Source organism: Gadus morhua, chromosome 5, assembly GCF_902167405.1.
Source record: "Gadus morhua chromosome 5, gadMor3.0, whole genome shotgun sequence".
Taxonomy (NCBI): Eukaryota; Metazoa; Chordata; class Actinopteri; order Gadiformes; family Gadidae; genus Gadus; species Gadus morhua.
The window spans coordinates 19,950,706-19,970,760 of record NC_044052.1 but is presented as its reverse complement, the minus strand read 5'-3'; the positions used below and the strand labels follow the sequence as shown (position 1 = coordinate 19,970,760).

The following is a 20,055-nucleotide window of genomic DNA, read 5'->3' as shown; positions in this document are numbered from 1 at the left end:
GAGAGAGGGATGCTGTGTAGACTCTCGCTCTTTTTCTTTTCCTTTCTCCTTCCCCTCTCTCTCTCTCTCTCTCTCTCTCCTGTCCCCTCTCTCCCTTCTCTGTAGTCTTTCTGTTTCCTCGCTGGGGAGCCGCTGGCAGGTGTCCTCAAGGCAAGAGCACCAACCCTCTCACGTAGCATTAGCTGCGCGGTTAGCCTAGCCGCTAGCTGCCTGGCACCCACAGGTTATTTTTCTGGTCAGCCCCAGGAAAATAGTTTAACCGTCGTTAGCTAGCCGTAGCTAACTGCCGTTAGCGAGCGGGCTAACTGTCGTTAGCTAGCTGTAGCTAGCATGCACTACCACTACTACAGGTAGTGCATGTGGGAGCTCCATCACTCGGTTGCTGCTCTTCCTGTGCGATGGCGGTCGGCACTGTCTACCTCCTGGTTCAATCTATTATTTTACCGCAGTCTCTCGCCGTCCACTTCCTGGTCCAACCTATTCTTTTACCTCAGTCTGTCGCTGTCTACTTCCTGGTTTCAACGTATTCTTTTACCTCAGTCTCTCACCGTCTACTTCCTGGTCCAACCTTTTCTTTTACCTCAGTCTGTTGTCGTCTAAACCCTGATTAATCTGCTGCTAGTCTTGATGTGCTGGGCTGATCCCAAAGGAAACCCTGAGATCTTTCCTCCTGCTCTGAAAGATGTGGTCTTTCCTCCGGGGAAAGGGGGTTGCATGTGTGCTGCTCTCTGCTGAATCATGACAGCATGATCTCGCTGGAAGGTTCCCCCCTGTCCTGGTTCCTCCCTTTCCTGGTTCCCTAGCCTGGCTTCCAGCAGAGCATGCTTCGACGGGGTGTAGTTTCTGGTTGGTCGGTGACTCATGTAGTATCCAAACTACATAGTTTCCTACTATCCATCGGAAATGACTAACCCTAGTGGTCGGGATGATGGAGGGGACTAACCGTATGAACTAGTGATGAATAGTAAAGTCTTCTACCGCTGAAACACCGGGGCGCTTCTGCTTCTGGGCTGTTGGCTCTTTTGATTTCACCTTCACGCTTCCTCAAATCACGTAGAACGGCCCTACTGTCGACTGCATGTTGATATTTCATTGTCTCTTGTCTCTCTCTCTCTCTGTCTCTCTCTCTCTTGTTCTCTTGCTTTTTATCTCGTTCTCTCTTTCCCTTCCTCTCTCTCTCTCTCTCTCTCTCCCTCTCTCTCTCTGGTCTCCCACTCTGCCTCCCAGCCCTGATGAGGAGTCTTGCCAGAAGTTCATCCCCTTCGTCGGGGTAAGTCCCTGCTGACACCTTCTCTTAACCGGCAGTGTGTCTGCAGTTTACAGTTTGCCTGCAGATGAATGAGAGCCGGTTCCGGTCCTGGTTCTGCTGGTAACCCTCATCTTCTGCCCGTTCTCTTCAGATGGTGAAGGTCGGGATGGTGGAGCAGGCTTCAGCTACGTCAGGCAAGATATAAGAAGATGTGTCACGTGATGAGAGTTCGGATAGATCACGTGACTAGAGTTCGGATATATCACGTGACTAGAGTTCGGATATATCACATGACTAGAGTTCGGATATATCACATAACTAGAGTTCGGATATATCACATGACTAGTGTTCGGATATATCACGTGACTAGAGTTTGGTCCCATCTCTAGAGTTCGGATATATCACGTGACTAGAGTTTGGATCCCATCTCTAGAGTTCGGATATATCACGTGACTAGAGTTTGGATCCCATCTCTAGAGTTCGGATATATCACGTGACTAGAGTTCGGATATATCACATGACTAAAGTTTGGATATATCACATAACAAGAGTTCTGATACATCACATCCCTAGTATACAAGCAATAGAAGCTTTACCCAAAGTGAACCACAGTAACTACACTACACACGCCGGTTCAGACACAGCGTACACATCATAGGGTCGCCTCCTTGTAGGGCTGTGGGTATCGGGGATCGAACCCCGAACCCTTAGGTCCCCCCAGCCCTGGTGTTATCAAAGTGGCGAAGACCTGAGGGGTGCTGACCCACAGACCCCCACGAGCCCCCCCCCCCCCCAGACCTAGGACGTCAAAGTACCCTCTGTGCAGACTCGGAGCGTGTTGTGTGTGCTGACGGTTGCCCCCCCCCCCACCCTCCAGGTGACTCTGACGACGCAGCTCCCCCGGGCTCCTCGATGCTGTCCTCCACCCCCCCTCAGGGGTCCCCCTCCCTGAAGGAGGCCTCGCCCACGCCGCCCCCCTCCTCGCCCTCCGTCCACACCAGCTTCAGCGCGTACAGGTAAACCTCCACAACGCTCCGGGGCCCTCACCGTCGGGGACGCGCCGCCATTTTGTGAGGGCACCAGAGAGTTGTAGTCCAATCCCGAATAAACGTAAATATACCTTTGTGTAAAGGTACTTTTTGCCACGTCTTGCATGTGAAAGACGCTGTGGCGGTTTCAAACTGCTGATCTCTTAAGCCCAGTTCAGACCAAAGATTCACCTTGCAACGGCTTGCAACGAGACGGTTTTAGAACGTTGCAGGGGCGGTGTGAACGGGTCGTTGCAAGGAGTCGCAAGGAGTCGCCAGAGATTGAACGTGTCAAATCGGAAGGTCCAGTTTTAGAACGCGGCGATTTTACTATTTCTCTTCAGCCAATCACAGCACAGAACAACGTGTACGTCACGGCCTTACTCCGTCCCGGTACCGTACTGTCCACTCCAGCATAAAAATATCTGATTGAAATATCCGATATCCGGAGAATGACAAATCACAGTAACTCTAGCCTACTCTCAAGCAAAATAAAAATAAAAATAATTGCAAACCTAACTAATCGCAAACCTAACTGATCTAACCTAACCTACACAAATGATGATGTTACGGCTCTCAGCTGTGCCAGAGCGTTCACAGTTGCTATGGAAACCACCTAGTGTCGCAGCCCGTTGCAGCGCGTTGCAGCCAGTGTGAACGGCCCAGTTTTAGAACGTCGCAGCCCGTCTCGTCGCAACGAGTCGCAAGGAGTTGCGAGTTGCAAGCCGTTGCAAGGTGAATCTTTGGTCTTAACTGGGCTTTAATCGTACATCAAGGTGGACACGTCCACTTGTGATGTCACAAAAACACAGGAAAAGGACGATTTTCAGACGGCTTGTAAAGACTATTCACGCTCACCCCTGGTGGCACAATATCACCCCTATAAAGTGTGAGGCCTGTTTGCTCCCCACACGCAGAAGAAAGTGAACGGATTACAGATTAAAACAGATTAAAAACAAACGGCTGTGTGTTTACGTGTGTTGTGAATGCACGTATGTGCGCATGCGAGCCTGCGCGTACGTGTGTGTTCGTGTGCGTGTTCTTGTGTGTGCGTGTGCATGCCTGCGTGCGTGTTTGCGCGTGGTTGATCGTGTGCGCTGCGTTAATCCCAGCTGCGGCGGGCCCGGGGAGCTGATGGGGCTGCAGGTGGACTACTGGGTGGCGCCCGCCGAGCGCAAGAAGGACGTGGAGAAGCGCGACGCATCGTCCAAGAACACGCTGAAGTGCACCTTCCGCTCGCTGCAGGTCAGCCGGCTGCCACTGGGGGGCGCCGAGGGCAACCCCTCGCTGCCCACCATGTCCATGACCGTGGTCACCAAGGAGAAGAACAAGAAGGGTGAGCCACGAGCGGCACCTTCATGGCGGCACCGCGGCGGTTTGACGCCTCTCAACATTTGGGTTAATTTTTTAAAATGGAGATTTCGTTGTGTTCTCCTTTACCTCGGCTTCACCACATTTGTTTAATGAAATGTTGGTACGTTGATTTATTTCTGTGAGTGATAAGAAATCACTCACAGAAAAAGTGATGGGGTTAGATGGACTCGAGATGCAGTTCAGGAAGGAGCCAGTAGGGTTAGGCAGTGGGTTCAGATACAGGTGATGCAGGGGCAGGTAGGGTTAGGCAGTGGGTTCAGATACAGGTGATGCAGGGGCAGGTAGGGTTAGACAGTGGGTTCAGATACAGGTGATGCAGGGGCAGGTAGGGTTAGACAGTAGGTTCAGATACAGGTGATGCAGGGTTAGGTAGGGTTAGACAGTGAGTTCAGATGCCGGTCAGCAAGGAGCAGGTAGGGGTTAGGGGGGAATCTTGCTCAAGGATGCCTACAGGTTAGGCGGCTGACATTGGGGGATTGAACCCACAACCTTTTTGCCTTGGAGTCAAACACAGCAGTCGCGACACTATCCTTTCCCTTTGTAGCCTGTAAATATGTTTTAATGGCATTTGAACGGCTTTCAAAGAGTTTACAAAGTCACCTGTTTTAGCTAAGTGGTTCGGTTAACTCTGTCCTAGGGGGACTTTTATTTTGAAGTTATCATTGAAGTTATTACTTCAATGGAAAGTGAAACCAATGCCAGCCTACCACAATAAAGGTTTGTTTTGCCCCCCCCCCCCCCCCCAGTCATGTTCCTACCAAAGAAGAGTAAAGATAAGGAGGTGGAGAGCAAGAGTCAGCTGATCGAGGGAATCAGCCGCCTCATCTGCACTGCCAAGCAACAGCAGACCATGTTGAGAGGTACCCTCCCTCTACTTAGTATGTACCCTCCTCATACCCTCCCTCTACTCATGATGTACCCTCCTCGTACCCTCCCTCTACTCATGATGTACCCTCCTCGTACCCTCCCTCTACTCATGATGTACCCTCCTCATACCCACCCTCTACTCATGATGTACCCTCCTCGTACCCTCCCTCTACTCATGATGTACCCTCCTCATACCCTCCCTCTACTTATGATGTACCCTCCTCGTACCCTCCCTCTACTCATGATGTACCCTCCTCGTACACTCCCTCTACTCATGATGTACCCTCCTCATACCCTCCCTCTACTTATGATGTACCCTCCTCATACCCTCCCTCTACTTATGATGTACCCTCCTCATACCCTCCCTCTACTTATGATGTACCCTCCTCATACCCTCCCTCTACTTATGATGTACCCTCCTCATACCCTCCCTCTACTTATGATGTACCATCCTCGTACCCTCCCTCTACTCATGATGTACCCTCCTCGTACACTCCCTCTACTTATGATGTACCCTCCTCGTACCCTCCCTCTACTTATGATGTACCCTCCTCATACCCACCCTCTACTTATGATGTACCATCCTCATACCCTCCCTCTACTTATGATGTTGCTGTTTGAGGACCAGTCTTGTAAGATGACCCTCCCTCTACTTATTAAGTACCTGTTAATAACATGGGGGTGCTAGTCCGCTAAACAACTCAGTTGGCCACCTGTCATCCGGAACAAGCTAATAAACCAAAACCAAGATTTATATTCCAACAAACTGTTTTCTGACCCGCTCTTCTGAATATGTCTTGTTCTGGTCTACCGGGCTGTAGATTGTGAATAACGTTTTGTGTGCGTCGGTTTGCGTCCCGCTGCAGTGCTGATCGACGGAGTGGAGTGGAACGACGTCAAGTTCTTCCAGCTCGCCGCCCAGTGGTCGTCCCACGTCAAGCACTTCCCCATCGGGATCTTCGGCCACACCAAGGGCCCCTACTAGAGGCCCCCGGCCCCCAAAAGACTGAAAGCAAACACACACCCCGACCCCATGCCCTCCCCCCCTCCCCCACCTGCTACCCCGCGTCATAATGTTTGCGTGTTCTTTTTTAAATTAATTATATTTGTTACGTACATACAAACGACGCTCGTCAAACAGAGCCTCTTGAGGAGAGTTCCTTCCCGCCTTTTTTGAAAACTGATGTTTTTATTGAAACTGGTGAAAAACTGACATCGTGATTTGAGTATTAACGTCGTAGTGTTTTCCTCTCCCTCTTTTCACTCGCAGCTTGGTGTTATGATTGAGCTTTTGATTTTGAACACTTCAGTTTGTGAGTCTCTGAGGCTGTCTGGATGTGAAGAGCTGGTCGTCTTCTTGCTCGGGTCAACGACGACTCAAACCTCCTGCTTTGAGACAAAGAACAAACACAAGACCTTTGACCTTTGACCCTGTGTGTTTGTTCGAACACGTATGGAGTGTGCAATAGAGCTTTTTCACAGGGCGGCCATGTTGTGTTTGTTCGGGGGGGGGGGGGGGGGGGGGGTGGTGGAAACCTAGAATCTTTTGAAACCATGACAACTCGACTCACACCATTCTTAGTCCCGCGTTCCATTTCCGCCCTCACCCATGTAGCAGTTAGAACTTAGCCTTACCGTTGAGTCGTCACGGTTTCACCAAAGATATCTACAAGGTTCCCCCACCCAGCGTACCAATATGGCCGCCCGTTGGAAAGGTCAATAACAAGCAATGTCAAGATGGAGGCCCTGCCTTACCTGTGGTTTTCTTTCTTTGTTCAAGCGTCCTGTCTTCTCTGAGCTACACTGTCCTCGTTTTTCAAGATGCACCTTGTCTCAACGATTTTGAGTGTCAATGATCTTAATGACAATGTTTCGGTTAAAAAAAGGCTACTGTTCTTCTGACAACCAAACCGATAGCACAAGATTTAAATTAAGTTCAACTAAAAGAAGGTACGGAGAACTAATAAAACTGTTATAGCTGCAAAAATATTGACGAAAAAAGGGCAAAGCTTCAGGTTTTTTTAATCAACGAGTATTTTCTAACGAATGTCTGTTTATTTCCGAACCTCTGCACTGTCCCCCGTTTCCCAACACACTCCGGTCCATCACCAGGTAAGACTTGGCCTAGACTTCTCCACAAGCCTCTCCCTCTCTCGACGCACCCACGGTGTTCCAGCTCCCCCCCCTCCCCCCCCCAAGACCCTCGAGGAGAACATACCGCCCCCCCCTGAGGGCACTGTAATGTAAAGCACTTTTGAAACGTTTGTCCCGGTTTTAGACCAGTATTTAAACGCACTGTAGTCAGTCCATCCGAGCTTACCAACCGCACAAAACAACGTTGATATGCAATCCAGAAAACGAGCCAGTAGACCGGTCACTCTGAGTACGATAGGCCCCCATATGCCACTCGGAACACGAATCATAAGTTTGATGGGTTTTTACTTAATGGACCCCCCATAACCGCCCCCAAACCCCCCTTCCCACCCTCTTTAATGGTCTTTACTAAACACATCTTAATCAACCGACCCATAATTAGTAAGTTGGTAGGCCTTCCTATGGCAGCAATGGGACAAGCATCAAGTTAGCTGTTGACGTGTGTTAGCGTTTCTAAAAAAGTTTAGCAGTGTTATAACATGATTTAGATTTTGTCCCCCTTTTTACTTACGAGTCCTCGGTTTAAAAAAACCTCAACTAATATTGACAATGTATCGTTTGTTTAAATGCCATTTATTTATATCCATTGCCAATTTTTTTTTAATAAGTGCCTACATTTCCCAATTCTGACAAATCAACTCCGCCCCTGGCTTATGGTGCTGAGTCTGGTGTTTGCTAATAAACTTGATTGGATGTCGTGGACGGAGGCTGCTTTGACATCATATCAGAAAACATGTCGAGAGTCGGTCTACCGAACGTCTACTGCGCAGGGAGGAGCCGACACCGTGAAGGTGGGGCGCAGCAGAATTAACAACAGACCCCCCATTGTTGATTTCTAGACGACATTTTAGCCCCTTTGTTTTGTATTTGTCTTGAAAAGGCTTGTTACGCGTTCCCACTGTAATCCCAACATTGGGAGTAATAAAACTACTATACACACTATTCATATCGGCTCTTTTATTTCATTTGGGGTATTTTAGTTATTGTATATTAGTCAAAGTTAAGATGAATAACTTGATAGGCATAGCCTATAGCACCTTTTTTTAAATAACCCAAAACAGAGTTACGAAGTGTTTCAACCAGAGCTAAAAACGTATCCTGAAGACACAAAACCAAAACAAACACACACACAGACACAAATGAACCCCAAATGCCCAAATTGACTTAATTGGCCTTGCTGGGTGAGAGTGGGGTCATGTGTCAGAGGGCTGGCGCTGAGTGACAGCCAGGGGGAGAAAGAGCGACGTTGCACCGGAGCAGGAAGCTCCCCGGTATGGGTAGAGCAGCACAACGTCGGCGGCGCACACAGACTGCGGGGGAGCCAGCAGCGTGATGTAGTGGAGGGATTAAGCAGCACAGTCGTGCGCGATAACCCATGCAACAGAACCGCGATAGCGCCGACAGACAGCCGAGCCATGTCGACGGGGGAACAGTAGGAGAGGTTCGCAGGAAGGGGAAAATGAAGGAGCTGAAGGGATGCGGTATGCGCTCTTGCCTGGGCTTTCTGTCCCAGAGACGGCTCCGTGGACAGCCCCTGATGAAGGAGGACTTCCAGAGACGCAGGCTGGCCGGCTGCACAAGTCTCTTCAAGAAGGACCTGCTGGGACACTTCGGCTGTGTCAACGCCATTGAGTTCTCCAACAACGGAGGGGACTGGTTGGTGTCCGGTGAGTTGACAGACCACGGGGGCTGTGGGGTGGGAGAGCATCGGGCTCTTTTGTTTTTATTTGTTACTCCCCCCCCCCCCCCGCTAACGTCGCCCGGCTGTAGGCGGACGGCTCGGCGGAGCTAATGCTAATCTGGCGATCCACAACCGCTACGTTGGCTAATGTGGCTAACGTCAAACCCAGCTCCCTTCCTGCGTACTTCTCCATTAACGTGGTCACTTGGCGATCAAACGCGACCCCAGGTCGGATACGGGCGGTAGTCTCTAAACCAAACTTGACGGATGTTGTTCTCGGGAGTGGATTGCACGAATTAATGTGTTTATTATTGATTTTAGGTGTTGAACCTTGGCACCTTTTGTGGTCTTTGGAGAGTGGATGTGTTTTTACTGTGCCGTGACGTCACTACCGCCTGCTGAATTCACATGGGGTCAAAACAGTCTTGGTTAACATGAACTTTGAATCAGACGGAAATGAAATAAAACCAAGTTGTTGATTTAGCTGTTGTGGATAGGCACAGAGGTCAAGAATCCAAAATGCCAATTTGCATGCTGTTTTGCGTGGCACTGTGTCAAGCTTTATTTGAATTTTGGTGATATGGGGAGGGTTATGAACGCACAATGTTTTAACCGTGTTGAACTGTTGTGGTGAATCTTCATGCACAGGTGGAGACGACCGGCGTGTGCTCCTATGGCACATGGAGAAAGCCATCCATGGGCGCACCAAGCCTGTCAAACTGAAAGGAGAGCACCTGTCCAACATCTTCTGCCTGGCCTTCGACAGCACCAACACCAAAGTGTTCTCTGGAGGTAAGGCTGCTTCCTGGGCGGCATGTGGCTCAGGAGGTAGAGCGGGTTGGCTGGTCACCGGAAGGTTGCTAGTTTGATCCCCGGCTCCTCCTAGCTTAGTGTCGAGGTGTCCCTGAGTAAGGCACCTCCCCCTGACTGCTCCCGACGAGCTGGCTGTCGCCTTGCATGGCTGACACCGCCGTCGGTGTGTGAATGGGTGAATGTTAGGCAATATTGTAAAGCGCTTTGAGAGAGCACTGGCTACAAAAGCTCTGTATGAATGTAGCCCATTTACCATTATTTACTTCCTGCTGGCACCAAACATTGGGACGATAAGGATGAGGTAAACCTCATCATCAGTGTGACTGGCTTTAGGGTCAAGGAAGGACTACTGTAAAATACATAGTTTCGTCACTGCAACGGCCAAGGGATGGTCTGACAGAATACCTTGATATTTCTATGTTTACAGTGAGGTCTCCTGATTTTTAATGTTCAATTATTAAAAAGACAATGCATCTTGCCGCAAATTCAGATAAAATACATTAAGGAGCAGGTAATGGTTACTGGCAAGGCAGACCTTGCCAGTAGCCATTACACTATTCTGCCAACCAATACAACATGTTTATTATCCATATAAATACTTTAACTGCTTTATGTGTCCAATTGACTGGCTTTCCTGCACTTTAAAATAACTAATGCAACCCATTTGACCACAATTGCCATTTCTGAACCCCAAACATTGAAGCTTGTTAGACAGAGTTTTGAAGTTGAGTCTTTTCAAACCACTCACATGTTTTCTTTGTGTGTCTCACGCTCTCTCTCTCTCTCTCCCTCTCGCCCTCCCTCTCTCTCTCTTACCCCTCCCCACAGGAAATGACGAGCAGGTGATCCTACACGACGTGGAGAGGTGAGTCGCAAACACCTTCGGAACTTGGCGAGTTCTCAACATCAGAGCAAGTTCTTGATTTACGTCGACGCCTCTCGCTGCCATGGCGACAAGGACTCGCTCACAAGAGCTTGCACGGAAGCTTCCGTGCAAGCTCTTGTGCGCGAGTCTTTTTCGCCTCCAGGGTGACAAGGATGCGTGCACAAGAGCTAGCGTGCACGTCTTCGCTGACTTCTCGCCATCTTGTGTGTTGCGCACGTGCGATCTCTTGTGCATGCATATGCGCTCTCTTGTCCACTCACGTGCGCTCTCTTGCCCGTGCCCGCTCTCGCTCTTAGGGGGGAGACGCTGAACGTGTTCCTGCACATCGACGCGGTGTACAGCCTGTCCGTCAGCCCCGTCAACGACAACGTGTTCGCCAGCTCGTCGGACGACGGCCGCGTCCTCATCTGGGACACCCGCGAGCCGCCGACCGGGGGTGAGTGGGTCGCCGCGGAGACGGTCGACGCGGAGACGGGGACCGTGACCCCGTGTTCCGAGCTGTTGTATATCAAGTTTTTCAATTAAATGTGTGTTTACGTGTTGTAAACTTTTAAATTTTGTAAATGTTGACTTTCAAACAACGTTAAAGGGGAGCTATTATGCTTTTTCGACTTTTATGACCTATAAACGTTGTTATAATGATTGATAGTCATGTTTACCCATACTAAAGTGTCAAATAATGACGTACATGCGTTTCGACGTATTCCCTGCTGACAGTCTGGGGTGGCTGTGCAGAGCGCTAAACACTCGGGACAACGTTTGCGATTCACTTGTTCACATTTCCGAGAAATCATCTACGTAGAGGCACTCCTGCCACGCCCCAATATGCTTGGTCAAATCTGCCTGCGCGCACGCTTCAAGGAAGGTAACCAATCACAACGGAGTTGGGTTGGCAGGAGGGGGGCGAGGGGGCGGAGAAGGACGAAACCGAGCGTTGACAGAGAATGCTGAAAGCGTCCAGATGAGAGGAAGAGTTTCCCGAAAATCTACATCGTTTTTTGTGCTGGGATTCGTGTCAGGTTGCGCTATAGGAGTCATTAATAAGAAATTAAGACCAGAAAAGTAGTATAATAGGTCCTCTTTAACCTTTCGCTAGTATTAACATTACGTTCACATAGATTCTTTTTACATTTTGATAATTTTATCCAGAAATGTAGTTTCAAATATAAAGTCTTCATTTAGTCTCCTATCTGTTTGTGATATTATTATCCGTGGTGATCTATTGCGGAAGGTGAACAAGCCTTCGTGGTCATCTACCGCCTTTACATTTGCCTGTGAACCGCTCCGTCCTCAAAGTGACCAATGAGACGGCTGTGTTCCTCCGCAGAGCCCTTCTGTTTGGCCAGCTACCCGTCCGCCTTCCACAGCGTCATGTTCAACCCCGTGGAGCCCCGCCTCCTCGCCACCGCCAACTCCAAGGAAGGCGTCGGCCTCTGGGACATCCGCAAGCCCCGCAGGTAGGACACGCCCCCAGCGGCCATGCTGGATCTGCTGGTGGGGGGGGGGGGGGGGGGGGGGGGTTCTGTAGAGGGTGGTTTTGAGCTGTCATGTGATTAGTCTGCTTATGGTATTGTTTTGAAGTTAAAAGCGTTGACTGGTGTGTAAAGTTTAGATGTGCTGTTTTGGGGCTAGTGTGAGTTCAATTTCGGAGGGGCTCACTTTGATGTTGATTTAGTGCATTGAATTCTGAGTTTTTAAGTGAGCGTTGAGATCGTCATCGTTTTGAAGTTCAAATGATTGTATTGATATGCGAACTGTGGCCAGCAGAGGGCAGTGTTGTCGAGGCCAGCCAGCTGCTCAGCATACTTTAGGAAAACTGATGTGATGAAGTCAAATCATTGGGATCATTGAATTGATCTCGATGTGTGTCTCGAACATATTGTAAGCGTAAAAATGGATTAGCTACTTATTCTCATTGAATTATGAATATTATTGCCACACAACACAATATATTAATAGCAATGTTTGACTTGCATTGTTATTACTGCTCATAACACCGTCTGTTGTACAAGTACCAGCTTTATCCTACTCTCTCTTCGCAACTGTCAAAACTTACCGACCAATTAGCATTAGCCTCCTATCAACATCCTTAACTGTGTGTGTGTGTGTGTGTGTGTGTGTGTGTGTGTGTGTGTGTGTGTGTGTGTGTGTGTGTGTGTGTGTGTGTGTGTGTGTGTGTGTGTGTGTGTCTGTTGCGCCACCGTTAGCTCCCTGCTCCGCTACGGCGGGAACATGTCCCTGCAGAGCGCCATGAGCGTGCGCTTCAACAGCACGGGCACCCAGCTGCTGGCGCTGCGGCGCCGCCTGCCGCCCGTCCTCTACGAGCTGCACTCCCGCCTGCCCAGCTACCAGTTCGACAACCAGGGCTACTTCAACTCCTGCACCATGAAGAGCTGCTGCTTCGCCGGAGACAAGGACCAGGTACCGCTGGACGGAGCGCGCTGTAGTGTGTGTGTGTGTGTGTGTGTGTGTGTGTGTGTGTGTGTGTGTGTGTGTGTGTGTGTGTGTGTGTGTGTGTGTGTGTGTGTGTGTGTGTGTGTGTGTGTGTGTGTGTGTGTGTGTGTGTGTGTCTAGAGGAGGGGGAGCTCGAAACACGCATCCCCCTACTTGATGCTTCTATCCCTGGGTAGACATAGAGTGTGTGTGTGTGTGTACACATGCTTGTGTGTGTGTACATGCTTGTGTGCGTGTACATGCGTGTGTGTGTGTGTGTACATGCTTGTGTATGTAATACACACATACACACCCACGCAGACACACATGGGCATGTGGATGTTTGTGTGTATGCACACACACACACACACGCACGCACGCACGCACGCGCACGCACGCACACCCGCACTACTCTTTAATTTTTCTCTCTCGTTCTCTTATCTCGCTCACTTTCTCTTGGTTCTGTCTCAAACTTACCCGTGATTGCACCGGGCTGCCCCGGGGGGGGAACCCAACCGCCCGCTGACCCTAACGCAAACCACCCGTCTGGGATTAATAAAGCTCCCATTGGGCGGGGGGGGGGGCTTTAGATTCCAGCCGTTAGCACATGTTTGCAGTGGGGTGTCCTGTCTGCCCCCTAGTGGTCAGATAGCAATAATGCATCTTTAGTTTTTTTGAAGTTTGATTTCAGAAGAGCTGATTCTTTGTTTGTTGAGGCTTGTTTTCTGGGGCCTGATCTTACCATCACTCAGGCTGGTTTTCTTCAAAAGCTATTTTAGTAGTAGTTTAAAACACATTTTGAAGTCGTCTAAAATACATTTTGAAGTCGTCTAAAATACATTTAGATGGGGTTTGTAAGACATCTAGCAGTAGTTTGGAAGCTGTTTGGCCCGGTGTCGGTGGTTGAGAGCGGTGGTCGACGGCAGACCGGCTGCAGCAGGTCACGGGCCTCCTGAGCTGGGTGCAGGGCTGTGTTTAGTGATCTGCTGACGGACCTCCAGGCCCTACAAGGAGTCCCCCCCCTTATGTTCTGCTCCCCCCCCCCCCCCTGGTGACCCAGACCAGGAATAGATGGTCAAAGTAAATACAGAGGACAGAGAGCTGCTCAATGTTCACAGAGCATCGTCAACAGCATTGCCTTCACCTAGAATCACCCGCTCTGATGTAGTCTTAGCCATGAGGTGTGTGTTCAAGTAATCATACGCTTGTAATTACTTATACTTGCATGTTACCTTGCTAGGTATTAATATTAATTAATTTAAATGAGTCATTTAATTGTATCTTTCATATGCTTGTATGAACAGATATCAATCAATAATTATGCCAAAATGATTATATTGAATTGGCTGGTTGAAACGGGTTGTGGTAAAAAAGGTGCGTTTCTCACGTATACACTCTCCTCAGCATCGTTTTGATGTTTGACATTGAAAGAACTTTTTCTCTGGGTTTGTCCTTCCTGTAGTACATCCTGTCGGGATCTGATGACTTTAACCTCTACATGTGGAAGATCCCTAAAGACCCTGCGGCTGGTGAGTTATACCTTTACCCCATTCCTCTGCCAGCAGCACTACATATTCTCTATCTATAGATCAATTTATATAGCGATCTAGATATATCGATAGCGATCTAGATGTATATAGATCTATCGATGGTGATCTAGATATACGTGTGTCTATAAGTGATGTTAACTCTTAAGTACTAATAAATCTATATAGATTGTCGAGATCGATATCGCTAGATCTACATCGATGGCAATATATCTTCGAGATATTGATATCGATGTATCTAGAGCTATCTATGTTTATTTCTTATATATTGATAGATTGGGAATATATCACTTTGTTACTCATGGTCACATTCTTGGGAAGACTTTTACTTTGAAGGTGGAGGGTCCCATGACCCTAGTACCAGCCTTAATCCGGCAGATGCACACAAAATGGCCACTTTACCTTATACATAACCTGACAATCTGTGTCAACAGATTGTCAGGTTATGTATAAGGTAAAGTGGCTATGAAAGAAGTTTCAACCCCCACCCTTTGGGGAGGTAGTTTGTGGGGACAGCGCCCCACTCCTGTGTGCCCATCATGTCTACCACCCTGTGGGGAGGTAGTTTGTGGGGACACCGCCCCACTCAAGTGTACCCATCATGTCTTCCTGTCGGGGTCCCCAGGCCGGGTGGTGAACGGGGCCTTCATGATCCTCAAAGGCCACCGCTCCATCGTCAACCAGGTCCGCTTCAACCCCCACACCTACATGATCTGCTCCTCGGGCGTGGAGAAGGTCATCAAGGTGAGGCCCCCGCAGCATGTGTAGTCGTCTGACCGCGACATTGAAGCTAAATGGTAACCACTTTTTTTAAAGGTGTGACATATTGCCACAAGGTGTGAACGTGATCGGCCATTACAAGCCGTTTGAAAACCGGCCTTTCCCTGTGCCTTGGTGACATCACAAGTGGGCTGAACCACCTAGTTGTAAACTGGATGGATCCAGTTTACCAGCCTACCCAGTGGACCGTAGCAAACGACTGTGGCCCTCTTGTGATGTCACTAAAACCGATTTTCAAACTGCTTGTAATGGCCAATCCTACTCACAACTGGCGGGTGGAAAGCACCCCTTTAATATCCCAACCACTAGCGGCTGGTCGGGTTTAGAGTCACGTTCATGACCTCCCCACCCCCAACCCCCTGTGTGCCCCCCAGCTGTGGAGCCCCTACCAGCAGCCCGACAGCCTGGGGGACCTGGAGGGGCGCGTGGAGGACCGGTCCCGCTCCCTCTACACCCACGAGGAGTACATCAGCCTGGTGCTGAACAGCGGCAGCGGCCTGTCCCACGACTACGTCAGCCAGTCCATCCAGGAGGACCCGCGCATGATGGCCTTCTTCGACTCGCTGGTCCGCCGCGAGATCGAGGGCTGGAGCTCCGACTCGGACAGCTACCTGAGCGACGGCGCCATCCTGCAGCTGCACGCCCGCGGCCGCCGCTCCACGCGCCCCGCCGCCACGGCCGCCGCCGCCAGCGTGGCGAGCGCCGCCGTCGCCGCCGCCGTCGCCGCCGCCACGGCGACCTCCGCCGCCGCCGCGGGCAACGCCGCCTCGTCCTCCGCCGCCGCCGCCGCCGGTCGCCACGGCAGCAACGACAACGCCGCCGGAGGGGGGAGCTCGTCGTCCTCCTCGCTGGTGGGGCCGGACGCCTCCGGAGGGGAGGAGCCGGTGGCGGTGGAGGGGGCGGGGCGTCAGAGGAGGCGGGGCCGGCGGCAGCGGCACCACTCGGGGTTCCTCCTGGACCTGGTGAACGAGGACTCGGACTCCAGCGAGTTCTGGCTGGACCCCATGCCCCGCCCCCGCTCGCCCAGCCCCCGGGGGAACGCCGCCCTGACCAGCACCCCCAGCTCCTCCCCCTCGGTGCCCGGGGGGGCGTCGTCCTCCAGCTCCTCGTCCTCCAGCTCCTCCTCCTCGTCCTCCTCCTCCTCCTCGTCCAGCAGCGACGGGGGGGCGCAGCAGAGGCAGCGGCTCCGCAACGCCAAGCGCAGCGTGCTGCGCCGCCGCCGCCTGCTGGCCGCCGCGCGCGCCGGCGAGCGCTCGGACTCCGCCCAGGCGCTGTTCTCGGCGCTGGACTCCTGCGGCTACCCGGAGATCACCGTGGAGGACCCGGCGTCCGCGGGCTCGTCCTCCTCGTCCTCCTCCTCCTCCTCTTCCTCCTCCAGCGGGGAGGAGCAGCGGCGGGCCCGGAGGAGGAGGAAGAGGAGGCGCAGGGCGGGCTCCCGCGGGGAGGACGGGCCCCTCAGCCCGTCGGACTTTGTGTGTTCCAGTCCGGTCATGTCCCCGCGGAGCCCGGGGGGCGACCTCCTCCTCCTCCACCACCACCACCAGCCCCCCCGCCCGGAGGACGACGAGGAGGAGGAGGAGGGCGGGGGGGGCCCCAGGCCGCGCTCCCGGGCCGGGGTCCGGGTCAGCGGGGCCAACAGGGGGGCCCTGGAGAGCTCGGACAGCATGGAGGAGTGTGTCGGCGTGCGGGGCGCCGTGAACATTACCCGGGTGTCCCCGTGCCCCCTGAGCCCCGGGATGAACGGGCAGCACCGGACACCCCTGTCGGACCTGGGCCCCGGGGGCTCTGCGGGGCCGGACCCCGGGGGCCCCAGGGAGGAGAAGATGGGAGTCAGGCTCCAGAAGGAGGAGGGCCCCTCCTCATCCAAAGCCCAAGCACAGAGCACTCTGAAACGGACGTACACCTGCGCCCGGGAGGGCGAGGCGGGGGCTTCCCCCACGGAGAAAAAGACTAAGACTTGAGCTGTTGTTTTTGTTTTGTTTTATGAGTGATTTTGAAATGGCGGTCCTGAAAGTGAAGTTCTGGTTCCGCTAGTGGTTATGATGGACCGCCGTACATTTTAATTTTGTTGTGTTCAATTTCATGAAATTAGTCCTTGTCTCTGTAAAAAAAAAAAAAAAGATAAATATTGAAAAAAGGATGCTAAACAAATTTCTAGTTCTTACTCTGAACAAATATACCAGCCTGTGTTTGGTATAAAGTCACGTACATTTTTTTGCGATCACAATTTTTTATTTTTTTTTTAATACAGATTAACAGACAGAAGTGCGACTATACTTGCGAATAGATACAGAGAAGTGTATGGATAAAAAGAAAAGAGAAGAAAGAAAAGGAAAAAAAATAAAAATAAAATAGAAATGTGCCAAAGGTTACAAGAACTAGCCAGTGTAAACAACAAAATAATGCATCCCTAATTTGTCAAAACACACAGACCGACAGACAGACAAACCCACACCCACCAGGGAGATTCTGTGGGTTTACTTAAGCAAGATTATGGGAAAGGGATCACTTTAAAAATTCTTTCAGAGAATTAGCGGCAGAGGGCCAGTTGTTTAAATTGGTCTCAGTAGCCTTATTAATCCGAGCAGTTGAAAGTTCAAGATAAATTGCATCCAAAAAGGTGAGGACCCAGTGTCTGATGACAAAGGCGTGGGGAGGCTTCCATCGCACCGCAACCATCTTTTTGGCAGCTGTCAGGCCTGCCAGTGCTATGCGTATTTTAAGCTTGGTGATATTGAGCCTCGCGAAATCATTTAACAGAAGGACCGAAAGTCACTGGTATTGTTACAGATAGTATGTCAGACATTACGGATGCCACTTTAGCCCAGAATCGTGACGGTGGTGGACAATCCCACATCATGTGAAGGAAAGTGCCAGGAGGTTTCAAAGTGCATAAACTACAGAAGGGATCAATTTTAACCTTCACACAGTAGAGTTTGCGTGGCGTTAAATATGTTCTATGAGCATAATTAAAGTGATTTGTTGATGGTCGGGATTATGAGGAGCCTCCTTTATGTTTAACCACACCTCTCTCCATTCAAAATTTGGGACCTGATCTGGGCAGTCACTTCTCCATACTCTGTCTAGGGGTAGATCAACATATGAGGCCTCCAAAAAAAACCATATACAGTGTGGACCCCATACCCCTGTTTTTACCCAGTACTGTAAACGAGTTATACATTGGATAAGTAGGCAAAGGTTGTTGCCATGGGACACTGTGCTTTAAGAGCTGATCTGAGCTGCAAATAAAAGAAAAACAAATAACCGGGCAGGTTAAATGCACCACGAATATCTTGAAAGGAGCGTAAGCCCATGTCATCATAAATATCATTTAAAAGGCGAATGTTAGTGCCACTCCAATAAGATGGTGAGATAGGTCTCCCTCCAATTAACAGACCCTTGTCAGTGTATATATACTGTATATATGTGAATGCCACTTACAGGAGATCTTACATCCCCGTTCAGCTGTGCACCAAGTCTGGATGAGATGGGAGGCAATTGGGCCAAAGCGTAACTGACATTGCCTGTCTGAAATATTAGCAAAGAGGACATCGTGCAAAAATTCCATGGTCTTACTATATTTTCTTCAATATTACGCCAGGAGACAAGGGCAGTAGGGTCACACCAAACTGTTATCGGTCAAAGAGTGAATGACCAAAAATAGAATTTAAAATTTGGCAGTGCAAGACCGCCATCTGCCCTTCTCTGTGTAGTGTTTGATTTCAGACGTCTCGTGTTCCAGATAAACCGTGAGACGCTAGAGTGGATTTTTGACCAGAAGTTGAGAGGAGGATCATTGAGCTCACAAAATAATTTCTTGGGAGAATATCCGTTTTCACTCTTGAGATACGGGCACGAAGAGAATCAGGGAGGAATATCCACCTATCTATGTCTGCTTTAATTATGTTCCATGCTTCTGAGTAATTGTGTGTCACAATGCGGTTTATAGATGGAAAAATATCAATCCCAAGATACTTCAAGTGCTGGACAACCGGAACATTAGCTGGAACTTGCAGTGTTTTAGCTGGCTCATTTGATAGTAACAGGGCCGATTTTGACCAATATATTTTTTGAATCCTGAAAGACCACCAAACTCCTCACAAATTGACAGCAGATTAGGCAAAGAAAGTGTTGGGTTTTCCATGAAAACTAAAACATCATCAGCATATAATGCTACATGGCGTTCAGTGTCATAAACAGAGATAGGCTGTAGGATAGTCGATTGACGAATCATTTGCGCTAAAGGTTCAAGGGAAAGTGCAAAGAGTGCCGGACTTAAAGGGCAACCCTGGCGGGAAGATCTAGTAACCGGAAACAGTGTGGAAGATAATTGCCCAGTGAGCACGAGAGCTGGGGGGTTAGAATACAGTACCTTGTCCATATGTATAAAACTTTTACCAAAACCCATTTTTTCCAGGACAGACCACAAAAAGGCCCATGCAAGTCTGTCAAATGCTTTCATAGCATCAAGGGACAGCACAGCTGCAGGTTCTGTTTTGACACTTGCAGCAACTATTACCTGGAGAAGACGTCTTACATTATCTGCGGCTAGCCTTGATTGTCTGATCACAGTTAACTAGTTCTGGTAAATAGTCCTGAATACGTCGGGCAAGCACCTTTGCGTAAATTTTAAGTTCGGATTTGAACAAACTGAGAGGCCTATAATTTTGACATTCTGTTGGATCCTTGTCTTTCTTTAATAGTAATGAAATCAGAGCTATATTTACATCTCTTGAGAAACCGCCTTTATCTAAAGAGGCTGTAATCATGTCTAATAGTAGTGGACCAAGTTTGCTCCAGAATGTAACATAGAACTCAGGTGGTATCCCATCCAGACCTGGGGATTTATTCCTTTGCATAAACACAGCCATTTTCAATTATTCTAAATAAATCGGGTCATCCAGGCGAGTACAGTCACCTGCTGCAAGCTGAGGTCAATATAATTGACCAAGAAAGTTGCTGCACTTATCTTTGTCCAGCTTGATCTGTGACTGATATAAATTAAGAGTAAAAGGAGCGGTAAGTCTCATTTATTTGCTTAGGTTCAGTTATGATGTTTCCATCGGAAGCATCGATGGACGGGATATCTGCAAAGTGCTCACTAGATCTGATTTTCATGGCTAAAGGTGACTAGGTCTGGACCCTTGGAAATAGTAGCTTTGTCTAGTTCTTTGTATTACAAATTCTGAGCTTTTTAAGATATAATTTATTTCCTTCTTTATAATGTCACGTTGAGATGCTGT

At 49.8% G+C, this 20,055-nt stretch overlaps 2 protein-coding genes across 2 annotated transcripts in view; both read left to right on the top strand.

The window, feature by feature from the left end:
- Nucleotides 1–7,616, top strand: part of pacs2 (phosphofurin acidic cluster sorting protein 2) — a gene marked incomplete in the record, with an annotated part of 51,782 nt that extends 44,166 nt beyond the window's left edge. Inside the window, 6 exon segments of the mRNA XM_030356218.1 lie at nt 1,228–1,270; nt 1,401–1,443; nt 2,127–2,265; nt 3,390–3,613; nt 4,398–4,511; nt 5,385–7,616. Coding sequence (XP_030212078.1) covers nt 1,228–1,270; nt 1,401–1,443; nt 2,127–2,265; nt 3,390–3,613; nt 4,398–4,511; nt 5,385–5,503 — 682 coding nt within the window.
- A 282-nt stretch (nt 7,617–7,898) lies between these two features.
- dcaf5 (ddb1 and cul4 associated factor 5) lies at nt 7,899–18,076 on the top strand. The gene is made up of 9 exons (XM_030356217.1): nt 7,899–8,339; nt 9,002–9,145; nt 9,995–10,031; nt 10,349–10,488; nt 11,380–11,509; nt 12,260–12,473; nt 13,948–14,014; nt 14,658–14,776; nt 15,187–18,076. The coding sequence occupies exons 1-9, from the start codon at nt 8,048–8,050 to the stop codon at nt 16,771–16,773; spliced, it is 2,730 nt and encodes a 909-aa protein (XP_030212077.1). The 5' UTR covers nt 7,899–8,047; the 3' UTR covers nt 16,774–18,076.
- Nucleotides 18,077–20,055: the final 1,979 nt, after the last annotated feature.

Coding starts and splice junctions, on each gene's coding strand:
- dcaf5 (XM_030356217.1), top strand. CDS start 8,048: ATGCAACAGAACCGCGATAGCGCCGACAGACAGCCGAGCCATGTCGAC. Junction 10,489..11,379: donor CCGCGAGCCGCCGACCGGGG/GTGAGTGGGTCG, acceptor GTTCCTCCGCAG/AGCCCTTCTGTTTGGCCAGC. Junction 12,474..13,947: donor TCGCCGGAGACAAGGACCAG/GTACCGCTGGAC, acceptor TCCTTCCTGTAG/TACATCCTGTCGGGATCTGA.